This window comes from Lepus europaeus, chromosome 14, assembly GCF_033115175.1.
Source record: "Lepus europaeus isolate LE1 chromosome 14, mLepTim1.pri, whole genome shotgun sequence".
Classification (NCBI taxonomy): Eukaryota; Metazoa; Chordata; class Mammalia; order Lagomorpha; family Leporidae; genus Lepus; species Lepus europaeus.
The window spans coordinates 40,696,567-40,720,584 of record NC_084840.1 but is presented as its reverse complement, the minus strand read 5'-3'; the positions used below and the strand labels follow the sequence as shown (position 1 = coordinate 40,720,584).

Here is a 24,018-nt window from a genome sequence, read left to right as displayed (position 1 = left end):
ATTTGGTGGGTCAGGAAGTTGGCGAAGGCAGACTGACACCTGGGATCTCAAGACAGTTGCCGTCATACCTGGGGCTGGCATCACTTGCACATTTGCCTAGGCCGATTGCTCGCTCATGTCTTGATTGATTCTGTCTCGGTGCTAGCAGTTCCCCCTGCAGCCAGCAAATCAGCTGCACTCTGGGGGGCCTGTCCACTAGGCTGGAGGTCTCAGAGCCCACCTGACTTCCCTCAGACCTCAGACAGAGAGCCTCAAGGGAACAGGTGGAAACTGAATCGCCTTTTGTGACCCCGCCTGGGAACTCTCAGGATGTCACTTTCCACATGCACAGGGAGAATCGCAAGCCTCCACTCCCACCCCACTCTGCAGGAAGGGGAGTGGACCCACCTCTTGATGAGAGAGGTATCAGAAACTTTGTGGACATGTTTGAAAACTGCTCGCACCTGGTGTAATTGTCCAGTGAGTGAATATGTAGCCAGGAAGTGGGCTTGTCAGCCTCTCTGCTTGTTAGACTTGGCACAGTGCAGTGTGGCACTGTATTAGCAATTATGTTTTGGTGGAACTTTCTTGTGTATATAATGTATTTTTGAAGAGTGGGGACATGGTACAGTACATTTACTCCAGCTGGGTTAGAAAGCTAACTTTTTTCCCCAAAAATTTCATTAAAATACTCGAATCAAAAAGCAGAGGAGGATATTTATGTACTTTTGGGATTGGAAAGGCCTTTTAAAGCAAGATTTAAAAGCAGGCCGGCGCCCTGGCTCACTAGGCTAATCCTCTGCCTGCGGCGCCTGCACACCAGGTTCTAGTCCCGGTCGGGGTGCCCGATTCTGTCTCGGTTGCCCCTCTTCCAGGCCAGCTCTCTGCTGTGGCCTGGGAGTGCAGTGGAGGATGGCCCAAGTCCTTGGGCCCTGCACCCGCATGGGAGACCAGGAGAAGCACCTGGCTCCTGGCTTCAGATCAGCGCGGTGCGCTGGCTGCAACGGCCATTGAGGGGTGAACCAACGGCAAAGGAAGACCTTTCTCTCTGTCTCTCTCTCTCTCTCTCACTGTCCACTCTGCCTGTCAAAATAAAATAAAAAAAAATTTTAAAGCAAAAAAGCCACAAGGGAAATATTTTAAATGTTAGACTACATTAAAAACCTTAAATGTCTGTATCAGAAAAGAAATTGTAAGTAAAGCCAAAAGGTTAAAAATAAAATGTGTGAAATATTTACAGTCTAAATAAAAGACAACCAACTAGGCCAAGTGACATAAGCATACAGTAGTATCTGTCTCCTAAGGCTGTTGTGAGAAATGAGGTTTAGTACCCAAAGCAAATATTTAATAAATGGCACACCCCAGGAGGCAGCAGGGGATGGCTCAAGTGTTTGGGAGACCTTGACTGAGTTCCAGGCTCTTGGCTTCAGCCTGGCCCAGACTTGGCTGTTTCAGGCACCTGGGGAGTGAAACAGTAGGTGGAAGACTGTCTGTTGCTATCTCTCTGCATTTCAGATAAATTAAATAAATAAAAATGTAAAAAGATGTGCAGCCTCACTCCTGATTAAATAAGTGAAAAGTCAGTCTACACTGAGACTGGTTCCACCTGTGAGAGTATCACAGATGAAGGAGATTATTTCAGTGCTGGCTAAGATGTGGGTAATTTGATGCTCTGATTTTCTGTTGGTGGGGGAGAAATTTGGACAGTATTTCTAAAAGCAGTCTTTATTATTTAATAAAACCAAGAATGTGCATGCCCTTTGACCTAGTATTTCCCCGTTTGGACATAGCCTGTGGAGTACGTAAAGATGAAAGCACCAGAATATTTTTTTGTGGTAGTCTTTTTAATATAGGAACAATAAGTAAAATCTGATCCATCTACATGGTGAAAAGCCAGCCAGTTGGTAAAGGGAAAGGCAGTAGTTCAGTATATTCCAACGCAGAAAGAATTCCAAGATCTACAGTTCAGTGGAAAGGTAAGAAAAATTTCGAAATGGTATGTCCAAGATTCAATTTTTTTATCTAAAAATCATTCATCATGAAAATGAGGACATGCTTTGAGAAGAATGACAGTTTTGGAAGCATATTGGTTGCCTTTGAGGGACAGTAATATAAAGGAATTAATTGATTAATGACGTCGGGATCTTGTGCAACATATTTGGCATGTCATAATTAGGTACAAATTCAAGAAGGAAAATAGGGAGAGGTAAATCTGATTGATTTAGAACAATGGCCCACAGCTAATTGTTCCCGTCACTTGCTTCATCCTGGACAATAACGCAGTAGTAACTCACACCCAACTTTTAATTCACCCTCTGGGAGTTTTGTGGTAGAGTAGACCAGATGAATGGGAAACCTGTCTCCTCGCGTCCGTTTTCCCCGCTTCCTCTTTCAAAAGGCAATAAGCCTTCCGACCAGAAACGGTTACAGTTTGTTGTTCTTAGCCCTGCTAGTAAAAGCCTTTGCCAGGAGAGGTTCCCTCCTCTGCATTTTTGAAAACGCGTGTTGCAGAAAAGCACTCTGATTGCACTTTTTTTTTTTTTTTTTTGACACGCAGAGTGGACAGTGAGAGAGACAAAGGTCTTCTTTTTCCATTGGTTCGCCCTCCAATGGCCGCTGCGGCCGGCGCACCGCACTGATCCGAAGGCAGGAGCCAGGTGCTTCTCCTGGTCTCTCATGGGGTGCAGGGCCCAAGGACTTGGGCCATCCTCCACTGCCTTCCCGGGCCATAGCAGAGAGCTGGCCTGGAAGAGGGGCAACCGGGACAGAATCCGGTGCCCCAGCTGGGACTAGAACCTGGTGTGCCGGCACCGCAAGGCAGAGGATTAGCCTATTGAGCCATGGCACTGGCCGCAGAAAAGCACTCTGGTTAGTTCTGTTGCTCCGGGAGTGGTGCTTGGTTGTATCCAGAGATGTCTGTGATGGAATTTTTTTAATGTACCGCTCCCTGAATAGGCTAACTTTTGAAATGTAGAGTGAGAGAGCAGGGGTACTGAGGGGATGGCGTCCAAGCACCGGACTCGGTGTGGACTGATGTTTTCCTGCTTTGTCTGTTCGTTTCTTAGTCTGTGTTTCATCTCCTGCCCACAGCCTAGGGTGGGTTTTCCCCGGTGTGAAACACACATGTTCCCCTGGATGCCTTTTTTGTGGCTTGTTTTACCCTGTTTGTATCTCCTGCAGGAGTCCTGGAGGGGATTTCGGAGCCAAGAAGAAAAAGAAGAAGCAGAAGAGAAAAAAGGAGAAACCCACCTCTGGAGGGGCCAAGTCTGACTCGGCGTCTGACTCCCAGGAGATTAAAATCCAGCCGCCTTCAAAAGTGAGATCCCTGCTTTGCTTTCACTGTGTGTTCCCCTGGCTGGGAGTGGCTTTGTGCCTGGATGCGCAGTCGGGGTTATGTTGAGACTGTGTGCTCAGTGGCACTGGGAGCCACGGCGTCTTTACAGCTTCCCTAACACTGACTTTGGCACCCCAGTAACGAAAGAGGAACAACCTGTGCTTTGTGTGTGTGTGTGGATACCTGCCAGATACCTCCCTGATTTTCAGGGACTCGGGGTTTGGAATTAGACTGTAGTTACAGAAGTCAGTGTGAGCTGCTTTTTTTTTTTTTTTTTTTTTTTTCCCCAAGTTACACTTCATGTTTGACTACTTCTCGTTTGGCACATATTGACATTTTCATTTTCTGGGTGTCTGTCTAATTACCTGGGTAGCACACCGCCATCTCCACCGCGGGTAAGTCTCACGTTGATTTTGGATCAGACCGGTTGCCAGTGGCCATTCTTCATTCAGTTGCAGGGGTAGGGAATAGCTCCTGGTGAAGAAACAACCCATTTAGACCAAACCACACAAGTTGTCCCGCTGGGCCCCGTGTTGGCAGGGTGTGCTGCGTGGGCGTGTGGTGGTGCAGATGGCAGTCACCCCTGTCCACGAGCACCTCCCCCCACTCCTGTCACCTTGGCTGAGAACACAGCCCTTGTGTGCTGGGCTCTGGGAAACACTGAAGCTCTCTGGGTGCAGGAATTCAGTGCATGGCAGGATGAAACTGGAAGTGTATAATGAGATAGAGGTGATTCTGATTGTAGCTACAAATAGGCTATCCTGGATGGTGTGTGTCGTGGAAAATACCTTGGAGACTTTGAACTTGGTCCTGGCTCCATTGTTCGTGAACTGTGTGCCTTCCTTCATCTCCTTACGTCTTCCCTGTAAAGTGGAAATGATGTCTTTCCATCTCTCAGGGCTGTTTATGTTTAAATGAGGAAATGAGGCCTTTTTTTTTTTTTTGGACAGGCAGGGTTAGAGAGAGAGAGAGACAGAGAGAAAGGTCTTCTTTTCCGTTGGTTGGTTCACCCCGCAAGTGGCTGCTATGGCTGGCGCGCTGTGCTGATCCGAAGCCAGGAGCCAGGTGCTTCCTCCTGGTCTCCCATGCGGGTGCAGGGCCCAAGGACCTGGGCCATCCTCCATTGCCCTCCCAGGCCATAGCAGAGAGCTGGACTGGAAGAGGAGCAACCTGGACAGGATGCTGGCGCCGTAGGCGGAGGATTAGCCAAGTGAGCCAGGGTGCTGGCTGGCCATTTTTATTAAACGGCTTGTGTAATGTGAAGTACTGTGTGCATGGTAGTTATTACTCTTAGGTAAGTTTTGTGGGTTTTTATTATACAGGATGTATATTCTGTCCCATGAGCTGAGTCTTGCAGGTAGTTTTGTTGTTGTTGTTGCCTGTTTTACACAAAAGGACCAGGAATCACTGAGAGGGAAAATCACTTGCCCCTCTTTTTTACTGACTGGCTTTTTGGATGAGAAGAGACTGCAGTCTTCTTTCCAGCCTGTCTCTCACGTAATCAGTATTCTACCCATCAGCCATAATTTCCAAGGTAGCTCATAGGAGAATACCACTGTCGGCTTGCAGAGTATCTTCCCATCTCTAAGTGTTGCTTCATCAGATAGGCAGGTGTCACTCAGCTGCAAATGTGGCTGCCCCCTCATTGCTGCTGCCACCACCAACATTCCTATACCCCTATTATACCCCATTCCTATACCCCTAGTAACTTTGAGCTATTCCCTCACCTCTACTTTCTTGTAAGAAAGTAAGGCCCACCAAGGCCGAAGGCACTGGTAACATTACATGGTAGAGACCTTCTTTTAATTAGGAGCAAGCCAACAGTGTTTGTTTGTTTGTTTGTTTTTAAAGCTTTACTTGAAAGACAGAGTTACAGAGAGAGGTAGAGCCAGAGAGAAAGAGAGGTCTTCCATCCACTGGTTTATTCCCCCAAATAACTGCAATGGCCAGAGCTGAACTGATCTGAAGCCAGGAGCCAGGAGCTTCTTCCAGGTGCAGGTGCAGGGGTCCAAGGACTTGGGCCATCTTCTACTGCTTTCCCAGGCCACAGCAGAGAGCTGGATCGGAAGTAGAGCAGCTGGGACTCTAACCCGTGCCCATATGGGATGTGGGCGCTGCAGGCCAGGGCTTTAACCCACTATTCCACAGCACTGGCTCCCACCAACAGTGTTGTAATGTGAGCTTTTCACCACTGGATGTTTTTTATTTTCGTTTTATTTGAAAGACAGAGAGAGAAACAGAGACAGGGAGATAGATAGAGAATGATCTTCCATCAGCTGGTTCACTTTCCAAATGCCTGCAACTGCCATGGCTGGACCAGGATGAAGCTAGGAGCCAGGAACTGCCACACTGAGGGCATGGACCCTAGCACTTGAGCCCTCATCTGCTGCCTCCCAAGGTTCACATGAGCAGGAAGCTGGATCAGAAGTGGAGTAGGGGCCAGTGCTATGGCACAGAGGGTTAAAGCCCCAGCCTGCAGTGCCGGCATCCCATATGGGTACCAGTTCGAGTCCCAGCTGCTCCACTTCTGATACAGCTCTCTGCTAATGTGCCTGCAAAAGCAGCAGAGGATGGCCCAAGTCCCTGAGCCCCTGCACCGGTGTGGGAGATCCAGAAGAAGCTCCTGGCTCCTGATCTGCTCAGCTTCAGCTGTTGCAGCCATTTGGGCAGTGAACCAGCAGATGGAAGACTTCTCTCTTTCTCTATCTTTAAAATAAATAAAATAAAAATCTTAAACACACACACACACACAGAAATGGAGTAGCCAGGTTGCAAACCCAGCACTCTGATATGGGATGCTGGCATTCCAAGCAGGGACTTAAGCTGCTGTGCCAACTGCCTGCACCCACCATTGTGTTTTTAAAACTTAGGGTTCTTTTCCTTTAAGCTTCTATTAGTTCTAGATAATACTATAGTTTATAGTGAACTGAATTTTAGTGAATATTCTGATCAACCCTCAAGAATCAAAATAAAAATGATTTTTTGTCTGTATTCTTTTTTTTCTTTAAGATTTACTTATTTGGGGCTGGCGCCATGGCTCACTTGGTTAATCCTGAGGTGCTGGCATCCCATATGGGCACCGAGTTCTAGTCCCGGTTGCTCCTCTTCCATTCCAGCTCTCTGCTGTGACCCAGGAAGGCAGTGGAGGATGACCCAAGTACTTGGGTCCTGCACCTGCATGGGAGACCAGGAGGAAGCACCTGGCTCCTGGCTTTGGATTGGCGCAGCGTGCTGGCCATAGCAGCCATTTGGGGGGTGAACCAACAGAAAAGAAGACCTTTCTCTCTGTCTCTCTCTTTCTCTCACTGTGTAACTCTTATCTGTCAAAAAAAATTATTTATTTGCAAGGCAGAGAGAAACAGGTCTTGTATCTATTGGTTCACTCCCCAAATGGTCACAGTAGTGGGGGCTGGGTCAGGCTGAAGCCAGGGGCCGGGAACTCCATGTGGGCGACAGGAACGTGGCTACTTGAGCCATCATCTGCTGCTTCCCAGGTGCATTATCACAAGCTGGACGGGTGTGGAGGAGTGGGCACTCTGACTAGCTCTCTGATATGGAATGCCTACGTTGCAAGGAATGGTTTAACCTGCTGCACCACAACACCTACCTCTGTCCGAGGTTAGACGTTTGGTTTTTATTCATATCCTGTATTTTTTTTTATTTTAAGGTGAGCACATTTCATGTATTGCATATATACAGATTTAGAGCATAGTGATACTTCCCACCCTACCCTTCTTCTCACCCATACTCCCACCCTTCCTCTCTTATTCCTTCTCCTAATTTTTAAAATGATCTATTTTCAGTTTATTTATACTTATAAGATTAACACTACACTAAGGCCGGTGCCGCGGCTCACTAGGCTAATCCTCCGCCTTGCGGCACTGGCACACCGGGTTCTAGTCCCAGTCGGGGTGCCGGATTCTGTCCCGGTTGCCCCTCTTCCAGGCCAGCTCTCTGCTGTGGCCAGGGAAGGCAGTGGAGGATGGCCCAAGTGCTTGGGCCCTGCACCCCATGGGAGACCAGGAGAAGCACCTGGCTCCTGCCTTCGGATCAGTGCGATGCGCCGGCCGCAGCACGCCGGCCGTGGCAGCCATTGGAGGGTGAACCAACGTCAAAAGGAAGACCTTTCTCTCTGTCTCTCTCTCTCTCTCACTGTCCACTCTGCCTGTCAAAAAAAAAAAAAATACACTAAGTAAAGAGTTAAGCAAATAGTAAGAAGAAAAAAAAAGACTTTTTTAAAAAAAAGATTTATTTATTGGGTGCCAGCACTATAGTGTAGTGTGTAGTGGGTAAAACCGCCACAGGCCTGTCCTATGTGGGCACTGATCTGAGTACCGTCTGCTCCACTTCCAATCCAGCTCCCTTCTGGTGTCCGTGGGAAAGCAACGGAGGATGGCCAAAGTGCTTGGGTTCCTGCTCCCATCTGGGAGACCCGGAGGAGGCTTCTGGCTCCTGGTTTCAGACTGGCCCAGATCCTGCTGTTGAGGCTGTTTGGGGAGTGAACCAGCAGATGGAAGTCTGTCTCTCTCTCCCTCCTTCCCTCCCTCACTCCTCACTCCCTGGCTTGCAAGGCTCCGCTGGTTCTGGCCTCAAATGGGTGCAGTAGCAGAGCTGGGCCAGCCTGAAGCCAGGAGTCAGGAGCTCCATCCTGGTCTCCCACGTTTGTGGCAGTGGCTCAAGCACTTGGGCCATCTTCCATTGTTCTCAGGTGCATTAGCAGCAGCTGGACTGAAGTGGAGCAGCTGGGACCTGACCTGTCCCTCTGGAATGGGTTGCGTCATCTCCAGCTGCAGCTTAACCTGGTGTGGCATAACACCAGCTCCTTCTTTAATGACTTCTTAGTGGCAGAAGACTTGGATGCTTTTCCAAGGTAGTAAACTTGAAAAATAATTGGTAAAGTGTATAGTCGATGTTCAGTATTTTGCAAGGAGTAGGTATATAAGAAGAATACCCTAGGAGTATAGTAGTGGGAAGTCAAGGCAGGACTGTTGGCCATTCTCACTCTCTTGACACTCAGTCCTTTCTCCCCAGGTGGTGCTACTGTTCTAGGTGAATGGGTAGGGTTAAGACATCATGACTGACTTTTCCTTACTGCTTTGCCGCTGTGAATTTCAGAACTGTACTTACTTGAATCTGTTTTCAGAAAGCATTTAATAGCTAGCAGTGGGATCTAGCTATTTCACAAATGGTGACCTCACGTGGAGAATGCTGGGTAACCTGATGCACCTGGGGAGGTGAGGTAGCGACCACTCTGAGCTGTGACTTGTAGAGCTGGGATACCATTGGCTCCTTTGGAATGGAGATGCTTATTCACTGTTACAAAGTCATTCGAGTTTGATGTATTAGTGTTAGAAGATTTAACCCAAATCTCAGGAAAGAAAACATGCCATGAGAAATTTAATATAGACACTGTGGATATATATTGGTGCATCTGGGCTCCATAAGACTTGTCCAACATTATGAGTTGAGAGTACTGTGACTTCAGCTCCTGTTTGAGTTGTGGGCCCCTGTACAGATTGTGTTTTGGGATTTGAGTGGATGTAAATTTTGCTTTGCTAGAAACCAGTTACTTTTAATGTTGGAGGAACTCAGAGACCCAAGCAATAAAAATGATCCAAAAATAAAACACATTAGAGCAAGAAATGTATTTTTTTAAATTTCTATGTGATGTTAAGGTATGCCCCCTTGGGATCTGGAGCTCAATCAAAATGTGAGTGTAACAGCTCATGAAAGCAGGCAGTTCTGGGCTAGACGGCTACATTTCTAAGGGGAGACATCAAACCTTCAACATGCCTCCAAGTGGCTTCACAACTTTGTTTCCTTGAATCACTGCAGTGTCAGGAACCCCAAGGAAACCTAGGGACACAACAACCGCAGGATGGCCTGTGTCAAGTAAGCCCTGTTTTGGGCTGTGTCAGACAGGTTAGCTCCCCAGGTTAGGATTATTTACTCCAGACCACAGATTTCAGATGCAAAGTGGAGCAGAAGTCCAGAGTCACTGTTTACAGGCCACCCAGGGTCAGTTGTACCTTACTTAGCCTATGGCTGGCGGCTGGTGATGGACAGCGGAAACCAAGGGCTCCAAAATGCCTTTGAGATGACAGCAGAGGTCATTCTTTGTGGGACATCAGGCTTCTCCCACTTCCCGGTTACTTTGCATATTGAAAAGTCTCTGATCTCCACTTTCAGTCCTATGCTCTGCCCTCTCATTTTAAGTATAGTTTTGTGTCCCATAATTTGAGGAATTAAAAGAAAAAGAGCTGAAGAGTCCTCCAGAGATGATCAGTGTACTGGATTTGAAAAAGCAACTTTAGAATTTAAAGGTATTGCCTGGAGGTTGGAAATGTGCTTTGCCTAAAAAAGAGGCTGGAGCCAGCCCTGGACTGGGGAGAACAGGTGGTGGTTGCCAAGCGTCTGAATGTACAGAGGACGCTGCTGGCCCTGGTGCTCGGAGGGTTTTGTCTCCCTGGAGGGTTGGGGGGATTGGAAGAAGGGCAGGATGTTTCAGGGAGGGGCATGGTTTAAGGTTTCCTTTCTTGATCATCTCCTTCCCAGCTCAGCACTAAGTTCAGGTTTTTAAAAAATTTCTTTAATGAACTAAAATTCCCTCCTGTCCACTTAGCTACTGTTGTAGAAGCTATTTCCTTCATGCACCCATTGCTACTACTACAGAGCATAACCCTGGCAGTGCTGCCAATGCGCGTGCCCCTGGCTGCTGCGTGATGGTGAGGCTTGGGACGCTTCTCCTCCCAGAAGCGCGGTGTTGGGCACTGTCAGCAGACGGGTGGGAGACGGCGGCAGAGTGTGCTTCGATTTGCTTCAGTTTTCCCAAACTGCCACAGCCCCCATCCAAACTATAGAGCTGTGTGACCATTAACAGACTGTGTTTGCTTCGAGCTGAACGTGTTTGCCCGCTTACGCCCGTGGCCTTGACCTGCACTGGAGGAGGATCAGTTTTTAGTGACGAAGTCTCCAGGGCAGATGCACGTGCATTGGCCCCGGCTTCAGGAGCAGTGGCGGCTTCCTCACGCCCGGTGTCTTGTGTCTTTGCTGCTCTAGAATGCTGCCGTTCCCATGCAGAAGCTGCAGGATATGCAGAGAGCCATGGAGCTGCTGTCCGCGTGCCAGGGCCCGACCCGGAGCATTGATGAGGCCGCGCAACACAGATACCAGTTTTGGGACACACAGCCAGTGCCCAAACTAAGTAAGCTCTTTTGCTTTATTTTTTCCCCCAAAAATCAAAAATGAAAGAGATTACACCACTTGTATCTTTGTCTCATAGTAACTAACACGTTACTATCAGGTAGTTACATCGGCTGTCAGTGACAACAATTTTGGCCTAATTTCTGTCCCTATTTCCTATTTCCCCACATGTGGAACGCTGGTGGGGTTCTTTCCCACTCTCATTCTTTGCTTCTGAGCTTCTTGGGATTGTTTTTGCTCTACGTAAATTTTTAGCAGTTTCAGCCTTCGGTTAGTTAAAGTCTCAGAAACCATCCCTGTTTCAGTCACGTATTATAGAAATGGAAAGTTTTGTGCTATTGAACCCTGGGGTGTGCACACCTGCCAGTGGTGCTCATTGGCATCAACTCGGTAATGGCCTGGTGCCCTCAAGGATTAGGGGCATCTGGTGAAGGCCTAGGTAAGGGCTTTGGTTCGCAGAAGACACTGCCACGAGGCCTCGTCCCTTGGTGCTGCGCCTGCCCCCTCCTAGCTCACTTAGGCTTTTACCTCTTAAGTTGCCATAAACGTAACCTGATTGGCCCTCCTTCACACTCTGCAAACATGAGATGGTGTTATAATTGCCATAGGGTGATCAAAAATGTACTGCAACTTGGGTGTGTATGACAACAGACTATCATATCATCGTTTCTGCTTTTTTCATCCTTGATTATTCAGGTTCTGAATCTGTAGCATATCAAGGGTTAAATGCTGTCAAAACTTAATAACCCAGCTGTGACAAGCAGTCTGTTTTGTCTAATTAGGAAGCAATCCTTTTCAGTGTCTTCAAGTATTGGTTCTCAAACTGTTCTGCTGCTCCTGCCCCTTTCCAACCCACGCCCACCTCAGATACCTGAAAAGGAATCATTTCTGAGTGTGGAAGACAGAAATGATCTTCGCTTACTTTTTTTCTCATGGGCTTCAGAAATGTATTTTGTGATGGAGGAAGATTCTCTTGAATTGGCAGGCCTTTAAATGGCAATGAACCGAGTGACCATTAGCTACGGGATCTAGATCTGTGGGTCTAAGTATACTGGCTGCCGCTGAATGCTGCTAGATGCACTTCTGGTCTACCCACGTCGGGGAGTGAAAGCCACTTCCAGCCAGCACCTAACCCCAGGGTGCTTCTTGAAAAGACGGCCCAGGCACTCACTGCACTTTGCCTCTCCCCCTCAGTCTTTGCGTGATTCTCTCGTCCCTTGACTTTTTGGTGCACACTTTAGTTCATTCAAAGGCCAGAACCAGTTGGGGAGAGGGAGCCAGCTTGGTGGGGGAGGAGTAAGCCTGTAGTCAGGGAGGACATTCGGAAGTCAGGAAAACTGTGCTTGCCTGCTCGGTCCATCTGTGGGGCATCCAATTGCAGTCCCAACACACCCAGCTGTTCAGAGCTGCCTGGGACTGTCCCCGGGATGCTGTGTGAGAGCCAAGGTCCCCAGGGACCCTGTAGGGGCGCAGTTAGGAGTGTGGCCACCTGGGCTGAATTGAGGAAGCTAGAGGCACTTCTGTGGAGCTGAGCTGGTAAAGTGCAGATAAGGTAAGAATGACCACGTTGGGTTATACCAAAGCAATTGGAGGTGGCACATCTCCTGTGACTTGTACCTATACAAAGGTCACGTGATGGGAAGAACCAGCCCCTGGTTCTCCGTTCAGCAGATGTTTGCTGAGTGTCTGCTCTCAAGCACCGGGCACAACGTGGGGTGCATGCTGGGGAGCCAGGTGGAAAAGTAGAGAGACGGTGGCCAGGCTGGGCATCTGTGAGGACACGCTTCAGATAGGACAGGGAGAGATGCTGTGAGAGAGCGGCGGCTAAGCCAGTACCTGCCTGAGAAGTTCCCTAGGGCCAGCCGTGTGAGGAGCAGAGGCCCGGCCCCAGAGCTGCCCTGGCGGGGGACAGGTGTGAGGGAGGTCCGCACGCTGAGCACTGGCACTGAAGGACGGCGGAGCGCAAGACCGGCAGTGGCCCTGGAGAAGAGCCTGGGTTCCATTCTGACCACTTTGGGAAGTTTCTAGAAAACGAATTGGAAGAAGGCACCTAGGTGGAAATCACTAGAAACCATTATGGCATGGACTCCTCTGCTAGCAGGACCAATGGAGAGAAGTCACCAGTCTTGAAATTAATTTTGGGTTTGTTGCTGGGAGGGGTCGAAGGTCACTGCAGCTCCCAATTCCACCCCCAGTTTGCAGATACAAGGTAGAAAAATAAAACATTTGTCAAACTAATGGTTAAGAATATTATACTCCTTAGTTTTAATGACCTGTGATTACTTGGGAATTTACGGTATCTAGGTGAAATGGTCATTTTTCCACTTGATGATCATTTATAGCCCTTGCCTACATGTCTGCTAAACCAGGACCTCCTTGCTTTCTACTTGCTGAACTCTTTATTTGCTGGAGCTTTAAGCCCTTGACTGTTTTGTGAGTTAAAGAGATGTTAGCTCAGATGTGAAGGGGAGAGGTGGGGAGGGCGGAGGGAGGGAGGGAGAAAAGGAAAAATCTTGTATTCTTAGAATGTGCCTATGAACTGTGCTGAACCTGTTAAAAACTAAATATATAGACGTCTCTAAGGCTGTTGTATCTGCAGCCTGCCGCTGGGACTGAGAAATTGCCATTGTTCTGTAAAGTCACCGTCCTCACTGGGTGATAGAAGATTTCTCCTTTTATTTAATTGATGAAATAGCAATGCCTTGCTTGCCTGTCTTAGTCCACAGGTGGCTGAAGTAATAGCTTGGTTTTCAAGAGTACGTTAAACCCAAGGCCCCTAAATAGGATTTTGTTTCTGTCACTGACTGTTTCGGATTGTCCGAATACTTCTGTGATTGAAAATTCTGTCCGGCCGCTTCTCTTCTGTTGCAGATGAAGTCATAACGTCCCACGGTGCAATTGAACCAGATAAAGACAATGTCCGTCAGGAGCCGTATTCCCTGCCCCAGGGTTTCATGTGGGACACTTTAGACCTGAGTAATGCCGACGTGGTGAGTAAAACTCCTGCATTCAACCTGACGTTGCCTCCGCAAAAAAGTGCTCCTGAGTTGGGTCTGAGCACCACGGACAGGACGCTTGCTGTGTCTTGTAGCTCAAGGAGCTGTACACGTTGTTAAATGAGAATTACGTGGAAGACGATGACAATATGTTCCGCTTTGACTACTCGCCCGAGTTCCTGCTGTGGTGAGTCGCGCCCGTCTCGGAGGCCGTGGGGCTGGGAGGGCTGCATCTGTCCCCGCGTTCTTGGACACTCACTTGGTGCCTGGTTTTCTGGTCTTTCCTGACTTCAGGGCGCTGTGCCCCCCAGGCTGGCTCCTTCAGTGGCACTGTGGGGTCAGAGTGTCTTCAAATAAAAAACTCGTGGGATTCATAAGTGCCATCCCCGCAAACATCCGGATATATGACAGGTGCGTCGTGAGTTCTTGTCAGGGCCAGTTGTTGCGTTTCCTTTCCAAGAATGGCCGTTAGAAGCGGCTCGTGTGTATGTGCCTGTGTGACTGCATAGGCTGCGCTTTACTTAGCAGTACATTTGGAAGAAGATAAGGCAACAAGGCGGTGATGAGAGGCTTTTAAACATTTAATGCAGGCTCTTGATAGTGGGGGAGGTTGTGCATGTGTGGGGATGAGCTGTATGGGATCTCTCAGTGCAGTTCTGCGTGAACAGAGAACTACTAAATAGTAAAGTTTAGGGGCAGGCATTTGGCCTAGCAGTTAACACGTTGGCTAAGATGCCCACCTTCCATGTCAGAGTACCTGGGTTCACATCCCAGCTCAGCTTCTGATGCTAGCTTTCTGCTAATGCAGATCCTGGGAAGCAGTGGTGATGGCTCAAGCAATTGAGCTCCTGCCATCCACACAGAAGACCTGGATTGAGTTCCCTATTCGGTTGCAGCCTGGCACAGCTGCAGCCATTGAGGGCATCTGGGGAGTGAACCAGTAGACAGGAGGAGCTCTCTTTCTCCATGTCTCTCAAATAATTAAAAAAAAATAATAAAGTATATTAAGTAGTTAAAATAATTTGGATGGAGGGGACTGTGAACTAAGAAAAATGTTTTCTCTCTCTCTCTCTTTGTTTTTTTTTTTGCTCTACCTAAGTCTCATACAGGCACACTAATATGTGTTATGTGTAAATACAGACACATAGAGGCTATGTGTGTATCAGAATAAACAAGCCCATAAAGAGGTATTTCACATTTATTTCTAGGTAAGAATACTATAAAAATTTGAAGTGGGATAAAAACTGTCTCTATAAAGTAAATATGTTGTATTTTGTTTAAAACATTTATTTATTTACTTAAAAGGCAGAGTGACACACAGTGAAAGAGATCTTCCATCTGCTGGTTCACTCCCCAAACAGCCACAATGGCTGGCACTGGTCCAGGCTGAGGCCAGGAGCCTGGAACTCCATCTGGATCTCCCACATTGGTGGCAGGGGCCCAGGCACTTAGACCATCCTCTGCTGTCTACCCTGACACATTAGCAGGGAGCAGAAGCAGAAGCAGAGTAACGAGGACTTAAACCAGCATTCCCATATGGGATGCTGGTGTCACAGGCGGCAGCTTAGCCCACTGTGCTACAGCGCCAGGCCCCAGTATATTGCATTTTTGCTCTGTGTCTCCAGCCCGGAAAGTCAAAGACCCAGCTGTGAAAGTCAAAGATCAAATGCATTCTAGGTCTGTTTGCATTCCTGCATGTTGGGTTAACTTAATTACTGCTAAAAAGCATTTGATCTCCAGGAATAATGTCTGCCAAACAAAATGACGGCAATCCTGGAGGCCGACCTGGGAACAGGCTTTGAGGCTCGGGAGTGCTTATGGTAGCTCAGAAAAGCATCAGAGCTGGTCTGGTCAGGGCCTTTCTCAGGGATCCTAGGAATTTGTGTCATATCACAAAGTGACATCTTTTCTGATTCTGCACCGGGCTGACCCAGTTACTGCTGTAATTATATACATTTCAGGAAAAACAGATAAACCTTAAGAGAACCATCTGATCCAGTTTGTTAACTAACCATTTTGGCCCAGGAGGATGGGGAATAGCGTTTTGATTGGAATCTGTGAAAAGTCTAAAGAATAGAAAATTTTTTTAATGTGTTAAAGGATGTCTTTCATGTACTTATTCTTAAAAAATGTTGGTCTTACTTTTGAAAAGTATGTTTGTCTTGTGTTGGCTCTAATTTTCAACATCTTTATTTCCCAGTGTGAAGAAGATGGTAGAAATCAACTTTCTTTGTGTGCACAAGAAACTGAGGTCCAAACGAGTAGCTCCAGTGTTAATTCGAGAAATAACTAGAAGAGTGAATCTGGAAGGAATCTTCCAGGCCGTGTATACCGCTGGGGTAGTTCTTCCTAAGCCGGTGGCCACGTGCAGGTAACAGCCACGCTACTCAGCTCCTCCCACCCCAAACTAATGAGAACCATTTTTCTGGAAGCCTTTACCCTCAGGAGTAACTCAGAGGGATTTTGGCTTACTTGTGATTATGGAGTTTCTTGGTAGTGGAGATTAGACTGGAACCTAGAACCACTGAGTCCAGTATTCTTTGCAATATAATATGGCCATCTGGTAATTTTAAAATGTTTTAGCTCGTCCCCTCTGGTGCTTCTGGGTCTGTGTTTTTGTTGCTCTTCTGCTTGAAAGACCATCGTTATGGATGCATGGGGAGACCTAAGCACTGTGATCTTGAAGAGGCCAACATCTACCCTTGGCTTCCTCCCTACCACTTGGTTTTCTGCTGTGCCTCACAGCGCTACTGAATTATTCCAGAACCCCACTTGGTCGGTCGAAGAGCCATGGCTGTACTTGGTGGCGGAGAGTAAGGTGGCAGCTTCAGCTCTGTGTTTGTGACTTGATCCATTCTAATCAAGCTTTCAAAGGTTACTCCAGGGAGAAGCCAGTCAGGTCGTCACTGGACTAACCTGTTTCTGAAAGATCAGGAAGAATTCATCTGTCTGTATTATTTTTATTGACTAAGGTGAAATTTAATGTAACCATAGTATAAAAGGTAAAAGAGTACAACTACTATATTCTATTAAATTACTATACTCATAAACTAACAAAAACAAAGACTCCACAGCTGTATTTTAATTCAAATCATTTACCCTAGTTCCTAACCTGGAATCACTTTAGAAAGTCAAGCTGGTTTCTTGAAGAGTTGGTTCCCTTGGTGTGTATTCTGTGGAAGTGAAGAAGACTATGGATGTAGGAGAAGCACTTCCATGTTTTTAAGCTGTTCAGTTTGCCTTCTTAGTATCAGTGGTAGTCACTGAAGGCGTGCAAACCTCGGTCTAAGATTTCTTTTGTACTTTTAAGATTCTTCTTTAGTGAAGATGAAAGGTCACCAACTCCAAAAGAACATTAACTAGGAATGCAAGACATATTTTAGGGATTACAAAGTTGGCTGGTAAAATGACTGCATGGGCAGAGGGCCAGCATTCAGCACTGTGCCAGGCACAATGTGAGCGTTCAGGAAATGCTCACAGAGCAGCTGAGCTGAGCTGAGGAGTGAGGACCTGTGCACTCAGCAGTCAATTTGACTTCAACACCTTTATTGTATTCCAGATACTGGCATCGATCACTAAACCCCAGAAAATTGGTAGAAGTGAAATTTTCTCACTTGAGTAGAAATATGACTTTACAGAGAACAATGAAGCTATACAGACTTCCGGATGTAAGTAAGAATGATTTGCAGTTTTCTGAAGCTGTAACAGCTGAAGCTTTTAATGCAGAAAAGAATTATTTGCAGGAGTCTAAAAACAGTCTGAAGAAGTGAACATGTGACTAAAAAGACTGCAGAGAGCTAAGGAGCTAGGCAAAGTAGGAGAGCTTGATGTGGAAATACCAGTCTTTTGCTTTGTTTTGATTTTAAGACTTTTTAAGTTCTTTGGTTTATAGTCGCATCAGGTTGAACTCAAGTAAGTTTTCAAATTTTGAGTTTTTATGGTCTGTTAAGTAAGAGGGAAGGCAAGTTCAGGCTGCTGCTTTCTTCAAACAAAGGAACCGAGTTTAGAGGAGAGACCCAGGGACAGGAAATAATGTCTCATTAAATGATCATCTTTTTAGAGCTAGCAGATTTCCAACAGGAAAAAGTTGTCATACTTCATAGGGGAAGATGTAAATACGCCTTTTAGTCTTAGCATTATTTGGGAATTGGTCGGTAAATTCACGGTTGCTGCATGACAGACCATCACACAGCGAGTCAGCCGCCCGGGCCCTGTGTAGCTGAGTCTTGCTGTCAAGGTGTCAGCCAGGGCTGGGTCTCCTCTGAAACTTCCGGAGTACGCGTGTTGTCAGCAGGACGGAGTTCCTCGCCGGCTGGTAGACTGAGGGCCTTCCTACTTTGCAGGCTGCCTTCAGTTCTTTGCCATGTGGGCAGCTTGTTCATCGAAGCCAGCAGGAGTCAAAGCCTCCATGAGAGGGAAAAGTCAGAGAGCCTTGTGCAAACCAATTCCCCATCTGTCAGTCCGAAGCAAGACGCATGCCCCGCCCACGTGCCCTAGGAGCATATGGAAGCAGGTGTGACCTCCTGAGAGGTGTGAGCCCTGGGGCCATCATACAACCTGTTTGAAGTTCTGCTCTATGAGAACTGAAATAAAAACTTCAGACATGCCTGCTTTTTTCACTAGGGGCTAATGCTGCTCTGCTTTGGTTCCCCCGGATTTCAGTGTATTGAACCTAAAGCAATATACCTTATGAGTAAGGAAGACACACACTTACCTGTAGGTTGCCTAAAATAGGATGAAGAATAAGGAGTTTTGATATCAATCATTGGCTTAGTCAGGATGATTAGAATTTAGGATGTTAAAAATATTTTTGATGTGACCTTGGCAATCAGCCTTTATATTTTTGTCCAACAGTCAATCTACTCATGGATGAAAACAATTTTTCTTCTTTTCATTTCATTTTATTTTTTAAAGATGCATTTACTTATTTGAAAAACAATAATATATCTCTATCTATCTATCTATAGAGAGACAAATCTTCCACCCACTGGTTAACTCTCCAAATAACTTTAATGGCTTGAGCTACTGATCCAGGCCAAAGCCAGGAAACAGAGCAACCAGAACTCAAACTGGTGCTCTGATATGGGATGCTGGCATCACAGGTGGCAGCTCAGCTCACTACACTGCGATGCTGGCTCCTGGATGACAAAGTTTTGACAAGTTGGTAATAAATCCCTGGTCAGGCGCTGGTACTAAAACTGGATGTTGGCATCTTACCTATAATTGACCTATGCCCTATTCTAGCCATGCTGTTGTAGTGACTGCCTTTTTCCCCCCAGTAACATTTTTCCAACACATTTTCACACTCATTATTCAATTTCATGTCAACCTTCTGAGGTTAGTGCTTCTTTTCTCCTTTATCCAGATGAAAAAAAAACTGAGGCCAAAGGCATTATCACTAATAAGTAGAGGACTTGGGATCCAAGCCCTCATGTCTGTGTTTCCTCTTTTAGATCCCTTTGCTTCTGCCATCACCTCTAGCACAGCCCCCGTCGGGGCACCATGACCCAGTCCCACCACATGGCCTGCTGTGCAGCTGTCACAAAGCAGGTTAGGACAAAACAGGACAATGGTCATGGTCCACTCTCGACCTGTTCCAGTTCCTCTCCTCCTTTTAAGTCATAGAGAGAGGGTAAAAGAGACGAAAGTACAGATATCGGGAAGCTGGGAGATGCCAATGACAACTACTTGGGTGTCTGCCTCTTAAGTTTAAAGCTGGACAGTGCAGCACCATCACCACCACCACAGGTGGACGATACCACCACTAGCAATCAAGTCATTAATGAACATTTTTGTACCGTTCAGTGTAAAAGAAGCCTTTTGAATGCAACTTTTGCTTTGTATATCAATCTTACTTCCTGATGCCTCATGACTGTCTCTTCATGTAGTTTCCTACTTTACATCTTTCTCATAGACTACTGAATAAAGGAGTGAACATTTAATGTGGCCAGCCTGATGCTAGACATTTAGTGTCCATGGTCAATCTCATTTATGGTTCATAGCGATCCCAGGAGGGCATTATCCCCAGTGTCTGTCACAGCACAGGACATCAAAGCACAAGGTTGACTGGCCCAGAGTCTGCTAGGTAAGAGTAGAGCTATTGCAAAGTCCACACCACTGGCCACTGTTACCTAAAATGCTAAGACTTGGTATAGGTGTGTGGATATAGCAATTAATAGCTGGTGAAGACACCGTGTCCCACATTACACCCTCTGGGTTCCATTCTTGGCTCAGGCTCCTGATTCCAGTTGCCTGCTAGTGCAGAACCTGGGAGCCAGTGGTGGTGGCTCAAGTAGTCAGGTTCCTAACATCCACATGGGAGTCCTGGATCAAGTTCCCAGCACCCAGCTTTGGCCTCTGGTCCAGCTCTGTCCATTGTGGATATCTGGGGAGCGAACCAGCATATGAGAACTCACTGTCTATTTCTGTCTTTCAAAATAATTAAAAATAAGATAAGATACTAAGGTTTTCTTAAGAAACAAGTCTTACCATGTCTTAATATCCTTTCCACCTTTTTTTTTTTTTTTTAATTTTGGTGTTGAGTTTTCCAAAGTTGTGTGTGTGTGTGTGTAATGACCTCAAACGTAAAGGCATTTGAAGTAGTTAGGAGTCAGAAATTAATCTTCTGAGGTCCTTACTTGGTCTTACAATAAGGATGTTCTTGCTAAGACATGTTCTAAGACACACAGATGTTCCATAGCATTAGATAAAAATTTTTTTTTAGTGTTTAGCATCTTCTCCTTTTTAAATCATATAAACAACCATAATCATTGTTTACATCTCTACCCTGGAATGCCAGCGCTACACAGGTCAGGCCAAGTGGTTTGACAGATAACAACACCCTTCTGTTTCTCACAGGGCTTCAGGCTGCATTTCCTTAGGCGCTGCTAAGCAGGTTTTTCACAGATGTCATTATCTATGCATAGAGTGCAACGAGTAATGGGATAGAGGGAGGCAGTGGGAAGGTGTATCTGATCCAAAGATAGAGTTTGCTTATGGAATCAGAGATATTCTCAGTTACCGAAAATGTTTCTTTGCTTTTTATTAAACTCAGAAGACATGACCACTTTACTCAAATTATACAAAAGCTTATCGTTTTTATCTAAGCTTAACAATCTTTCCACTTATCCCTGAAGACAATAGTTATATTTTGAGTATTTTGTATTTAAAAAAATTCTTTTATCACTTTTCAGCCTTTTGGCTAAGATCAAGTGTAAACATTATTCTGTAGATTGTCAAGCCATTGCTAGTCAGTAAAATAAATAACTGCCTCATTTTCTAGGATCCTAGATGTTTTTATAGCCGGTAGTACTCTGATGATGTTCTCCTCTTCTTAATGCCTCTGCTTACAAATTGCCAGGTTTCTGTTATTTTCTGTCTGAGTCTTCCTTGTCGAAATTACTTATTTTTCTGAACTTCTGAGACCTAAGACAGTCCCTGAGTTCTTTCTGTGAAGTCAACACTATTTTCCTAACAACACTACAATGAAATTTTGCATTTTTCGTTTTCGCTGTCTGCGTGCTTATTTAAAATGTTCTCAGGTTTAATTTCTAATGCAATTAACGTGGATGCATGTAACCCTCATCAACAAAGCCCTTTGGGGTCTTCAGTGATCACTGGGAGTGGGAAGGGGACAGTGGAGGTCTTCTGTGAGGACGTCTGCTGGGCTCACGGCACACTCTTCTTAGGAAGGGCACAGTCTGCATATTAAGTGCAAGAGAATTCTGTTCCAGAAGGATATTTTGCTCTGATAGAAGTTGGTAAACTTTTTCTTCATTTCTGAATGTTCTCTATTAACAGATTTTTAGATCCTTTTACTTCCACTATTTAATGTAATGGCTTGATAATGTAGATGTTTACAGATCCAGTTAACAAAAGAGAAAACATTCCGATATGGAGAAAGGCTATTTGAAATCTATCAGCTGAGGTCTGCCTCACAGAAGAAACGCATCTTTAATAACTGCAACATGGTGTTTTCTGTGATTTTGGTCTTCATACTAGCATTTAGGAATACATATTTATTTCATTTACTTCCAACTAGGACCTGGGTTTCTGGACTTGCTGGCTTTGAGAGCCATAAAAAGAATAAAAGAATGAGTTGTCTATTAAATAGTAAGAACTTCAATTCTCTAAATTTAGATTATTAAATAGTATTTTAGCTGCAATCTTATGTCTTTATAGATTACCTAAGTCACGATTGAATGGCGCATAGTAAATAGCCAGGGACCACTGGGTCTGCATTGCCCGATGCCACGCCCCCATGCTCATCAATAATCAATCAGCACTGGTCATCATGGAAACTTTGGAACCTCAGCACACCTACTGGTAGTCATCAGAGCTGGCACTTGAAAAATACCTGTTTTCCCCCTGGGATTCTACCTAGGAATGTGCAGGAGTTAGAATGATCTGATTCCATGGGAATTTTTTTATTTGAAAATATTTAAAAATCATTTAGAACAGAAAAGTTAGAGTGGCAATATTTGTATAAGTTATTAATCCCCTAAAATGTATCTAGTATTTCTGCCAGAGCGGGGGGTGGGGGAGCAGGTCAAGTTTCCCTGGGGAAAAAATGAGGCTATTTTTCTCAGCTTTTACTTTTTGTTGGTCAGGCTTTCTCATTCTGGTCTCAAGTGTCTAGTCTAGACAGTCTGTAGAAAACCAAGTGATGCCAGGAGCTTTTTTTTTTTTAATACGAGTAGTTGAACAAATTCAAATGAGGACCTGTCCTGAGCTGCAGGCTTTTTACAAGTCCTGTGGTCTCTGTGTAAAATTGTGAAGCTCTGGAATGGTGACCAAAACACCTGCTCTGATTACCTTGTAATCCAGCGACCTTTAGGAAATGCTAAGCTATTAAAATGCTTGCCTTTCCATCCTGACCAGTATGGTTCAACTCAAACTGTCTTTGTTAAAAAGGACAAGATCATGATCTTTTTTCATGGGCTATTGAAGAAAGTAAGTTTCTCCACTGTGTTTTTCCGGATGTCAGACCTGGCAGTTTTAAAGGATAATATTCCAGCAGTCATGCTAGACTGTTATGTTCTGTCTTGTATAATGCTAACGTCCTTGGCATAGGCATACAAATCAACTGTGACAGTCCTCCCTATCATTTTGTTTGGGTCATGGCCAATACTGACCAAAGACCAGCCACATAGACATTACAAGAAATGACACGTTATCCAGCACATCTTCTGACTCAGTGCCTCTCACACTGTATGCAGGAATCACTTGTGGGCTGAAGTGGGGTGGGAGTTGTGTTGAATTGCAGATTCTGATTGGCTAAGGGCTGGGGCCCAGCCGAGATTCTGCAGTTCTGACAAGCTCCCTGGTGATGCTGATACTGCCCATCTAAGGACCATGCTCTGGACACAAAGTTCTTATTCCCCTTACATTTAAACTCCTGAATTTGTCTCGTTTTCCCTCCAACAAGGTTACCAAGACTTCAGGTTTGAGACCGATGGAACCAAAAGATGTCAAAGCAGTTCGAGAATTAATCAACAGCTACCTGAAGCAGTTTCATCTAGCCCCTGTGATGGATGAAGAGGAGGTAGCCCACTGGTTCCTCCCCCGGGAGCAGATTATCGACACTTTTGTAGTGGAGGTAAAAACAAGGTGATACGATACTACCGACAAGTGTGCAGAGCCTGTGCATGGAGTATTTCCCAGAAAGATCGTGGAGTGCCTCTCTCTTTCCTCTTCCTCCACCACTCACTGCTCCTGGAGCAGATTTCCACCACCCCTTCTTCCAACACAGTGTCTCATCCCAAAAAGAGCATACCTTTTACTCCCGATTAATGGGAAACCAGGATGCTTCTCTGTTGTTACCTGCATTGTTAATTGCTGTTCTCATTTCTGAAAAGGTCGATCTGGATGACCTCACCCAGGTGGGTGTGTCCCAGATTCTTTTGCTTGGGGAAAACTGGTAGTTACTGAACTGCCTTGGTTAAGAGGGCAGTTAACCCCCGTGCTCCAGGAAAGGAAAAGAGGAGGGAAAACTGACAGCTTGTGATTATTGGTTAGATTAATTTAACATAGTGCTCTTTCAACCTTTTTTTAAAAGCTTGAAACTTGTTTGTCTCACTTGAAAGCTCTTTTGGTTGAAGTGGGGTTGCATTGACAATTTGGGATTTAATTTGTTAAGTACTTGGAGGAAGGAGTTGGGGTGTTCAGCAAGAAGCTACCATAGTGATCTGATTGCATCCACTGTAAACACTGAACAGCAGTGTTCCTCAGCACTGTCAAGCCTTGTCTGGATGTAGGATCACAGGTCCAAGCAGGGCACAATGGTGGGAGCCAAGGGGTGGGGCTGAAATGCATGCAAAGAACTTTTCTAAACAACAACTGAGCGAGCTTTGTCTCTAAATTTGTTTTTGCAAAGCACTGCAAGTATGAACATCTTCATATACACATTTCATCTCTGTGTTTCTTTAATGTATTTGAGAGGCCGAGTAAAGCTCCCATCTGCTGGTTCGTTCCCTAGAAGCCTACTATTACTGGAGCTTGGTTGAA

General features: G+C 45.8%; 1 protein-coding gene across 2 annotated transcripts in view; it reads left to right on the top strand.

Moving 5' to 3' along the window:
- NMT2 (N-myristoyltransferase 2) overlaps nt 1–24,018 on the top strand; it is a 56,902-nt gene that overhangs the window by 16,448 nt on the left and 16,436 nt on the right. For both annotated transcript variants that reach the window (XM_062210497.1, XM_062210498.1), the window contains exons 2-9: nt 3,160–3,295; nt 10,373–10,517; nt 13,388–13,506; nt 13,608–13,699; nt 13,807–13,923; nt 15,713–15,883; nt 17,072–17,180; nt 22,940–23,110. In XM_062210497.1, coding sequence (XP_062066481.1) covers nt 3,160–3,295; nt 10,373–10,517; nt 13,388–13,506; nt 13,608–13,699; nt 13,807–13,923; nt 15,713–15,883; nt 17,072–17,180; nt 22,940–23,110 — 1,060 coding nt within the window. The remainder of the gene's footprint in view (nt 1–3,159; nt 3,296–10,372; nt 10,518–13,387; nt 13,507–13,607; nt 13,700–13,806; nt 13,924–15,712; nt 15,884–17,071; nt 17,181–22,939; nt 23,111–24,018) is intronic.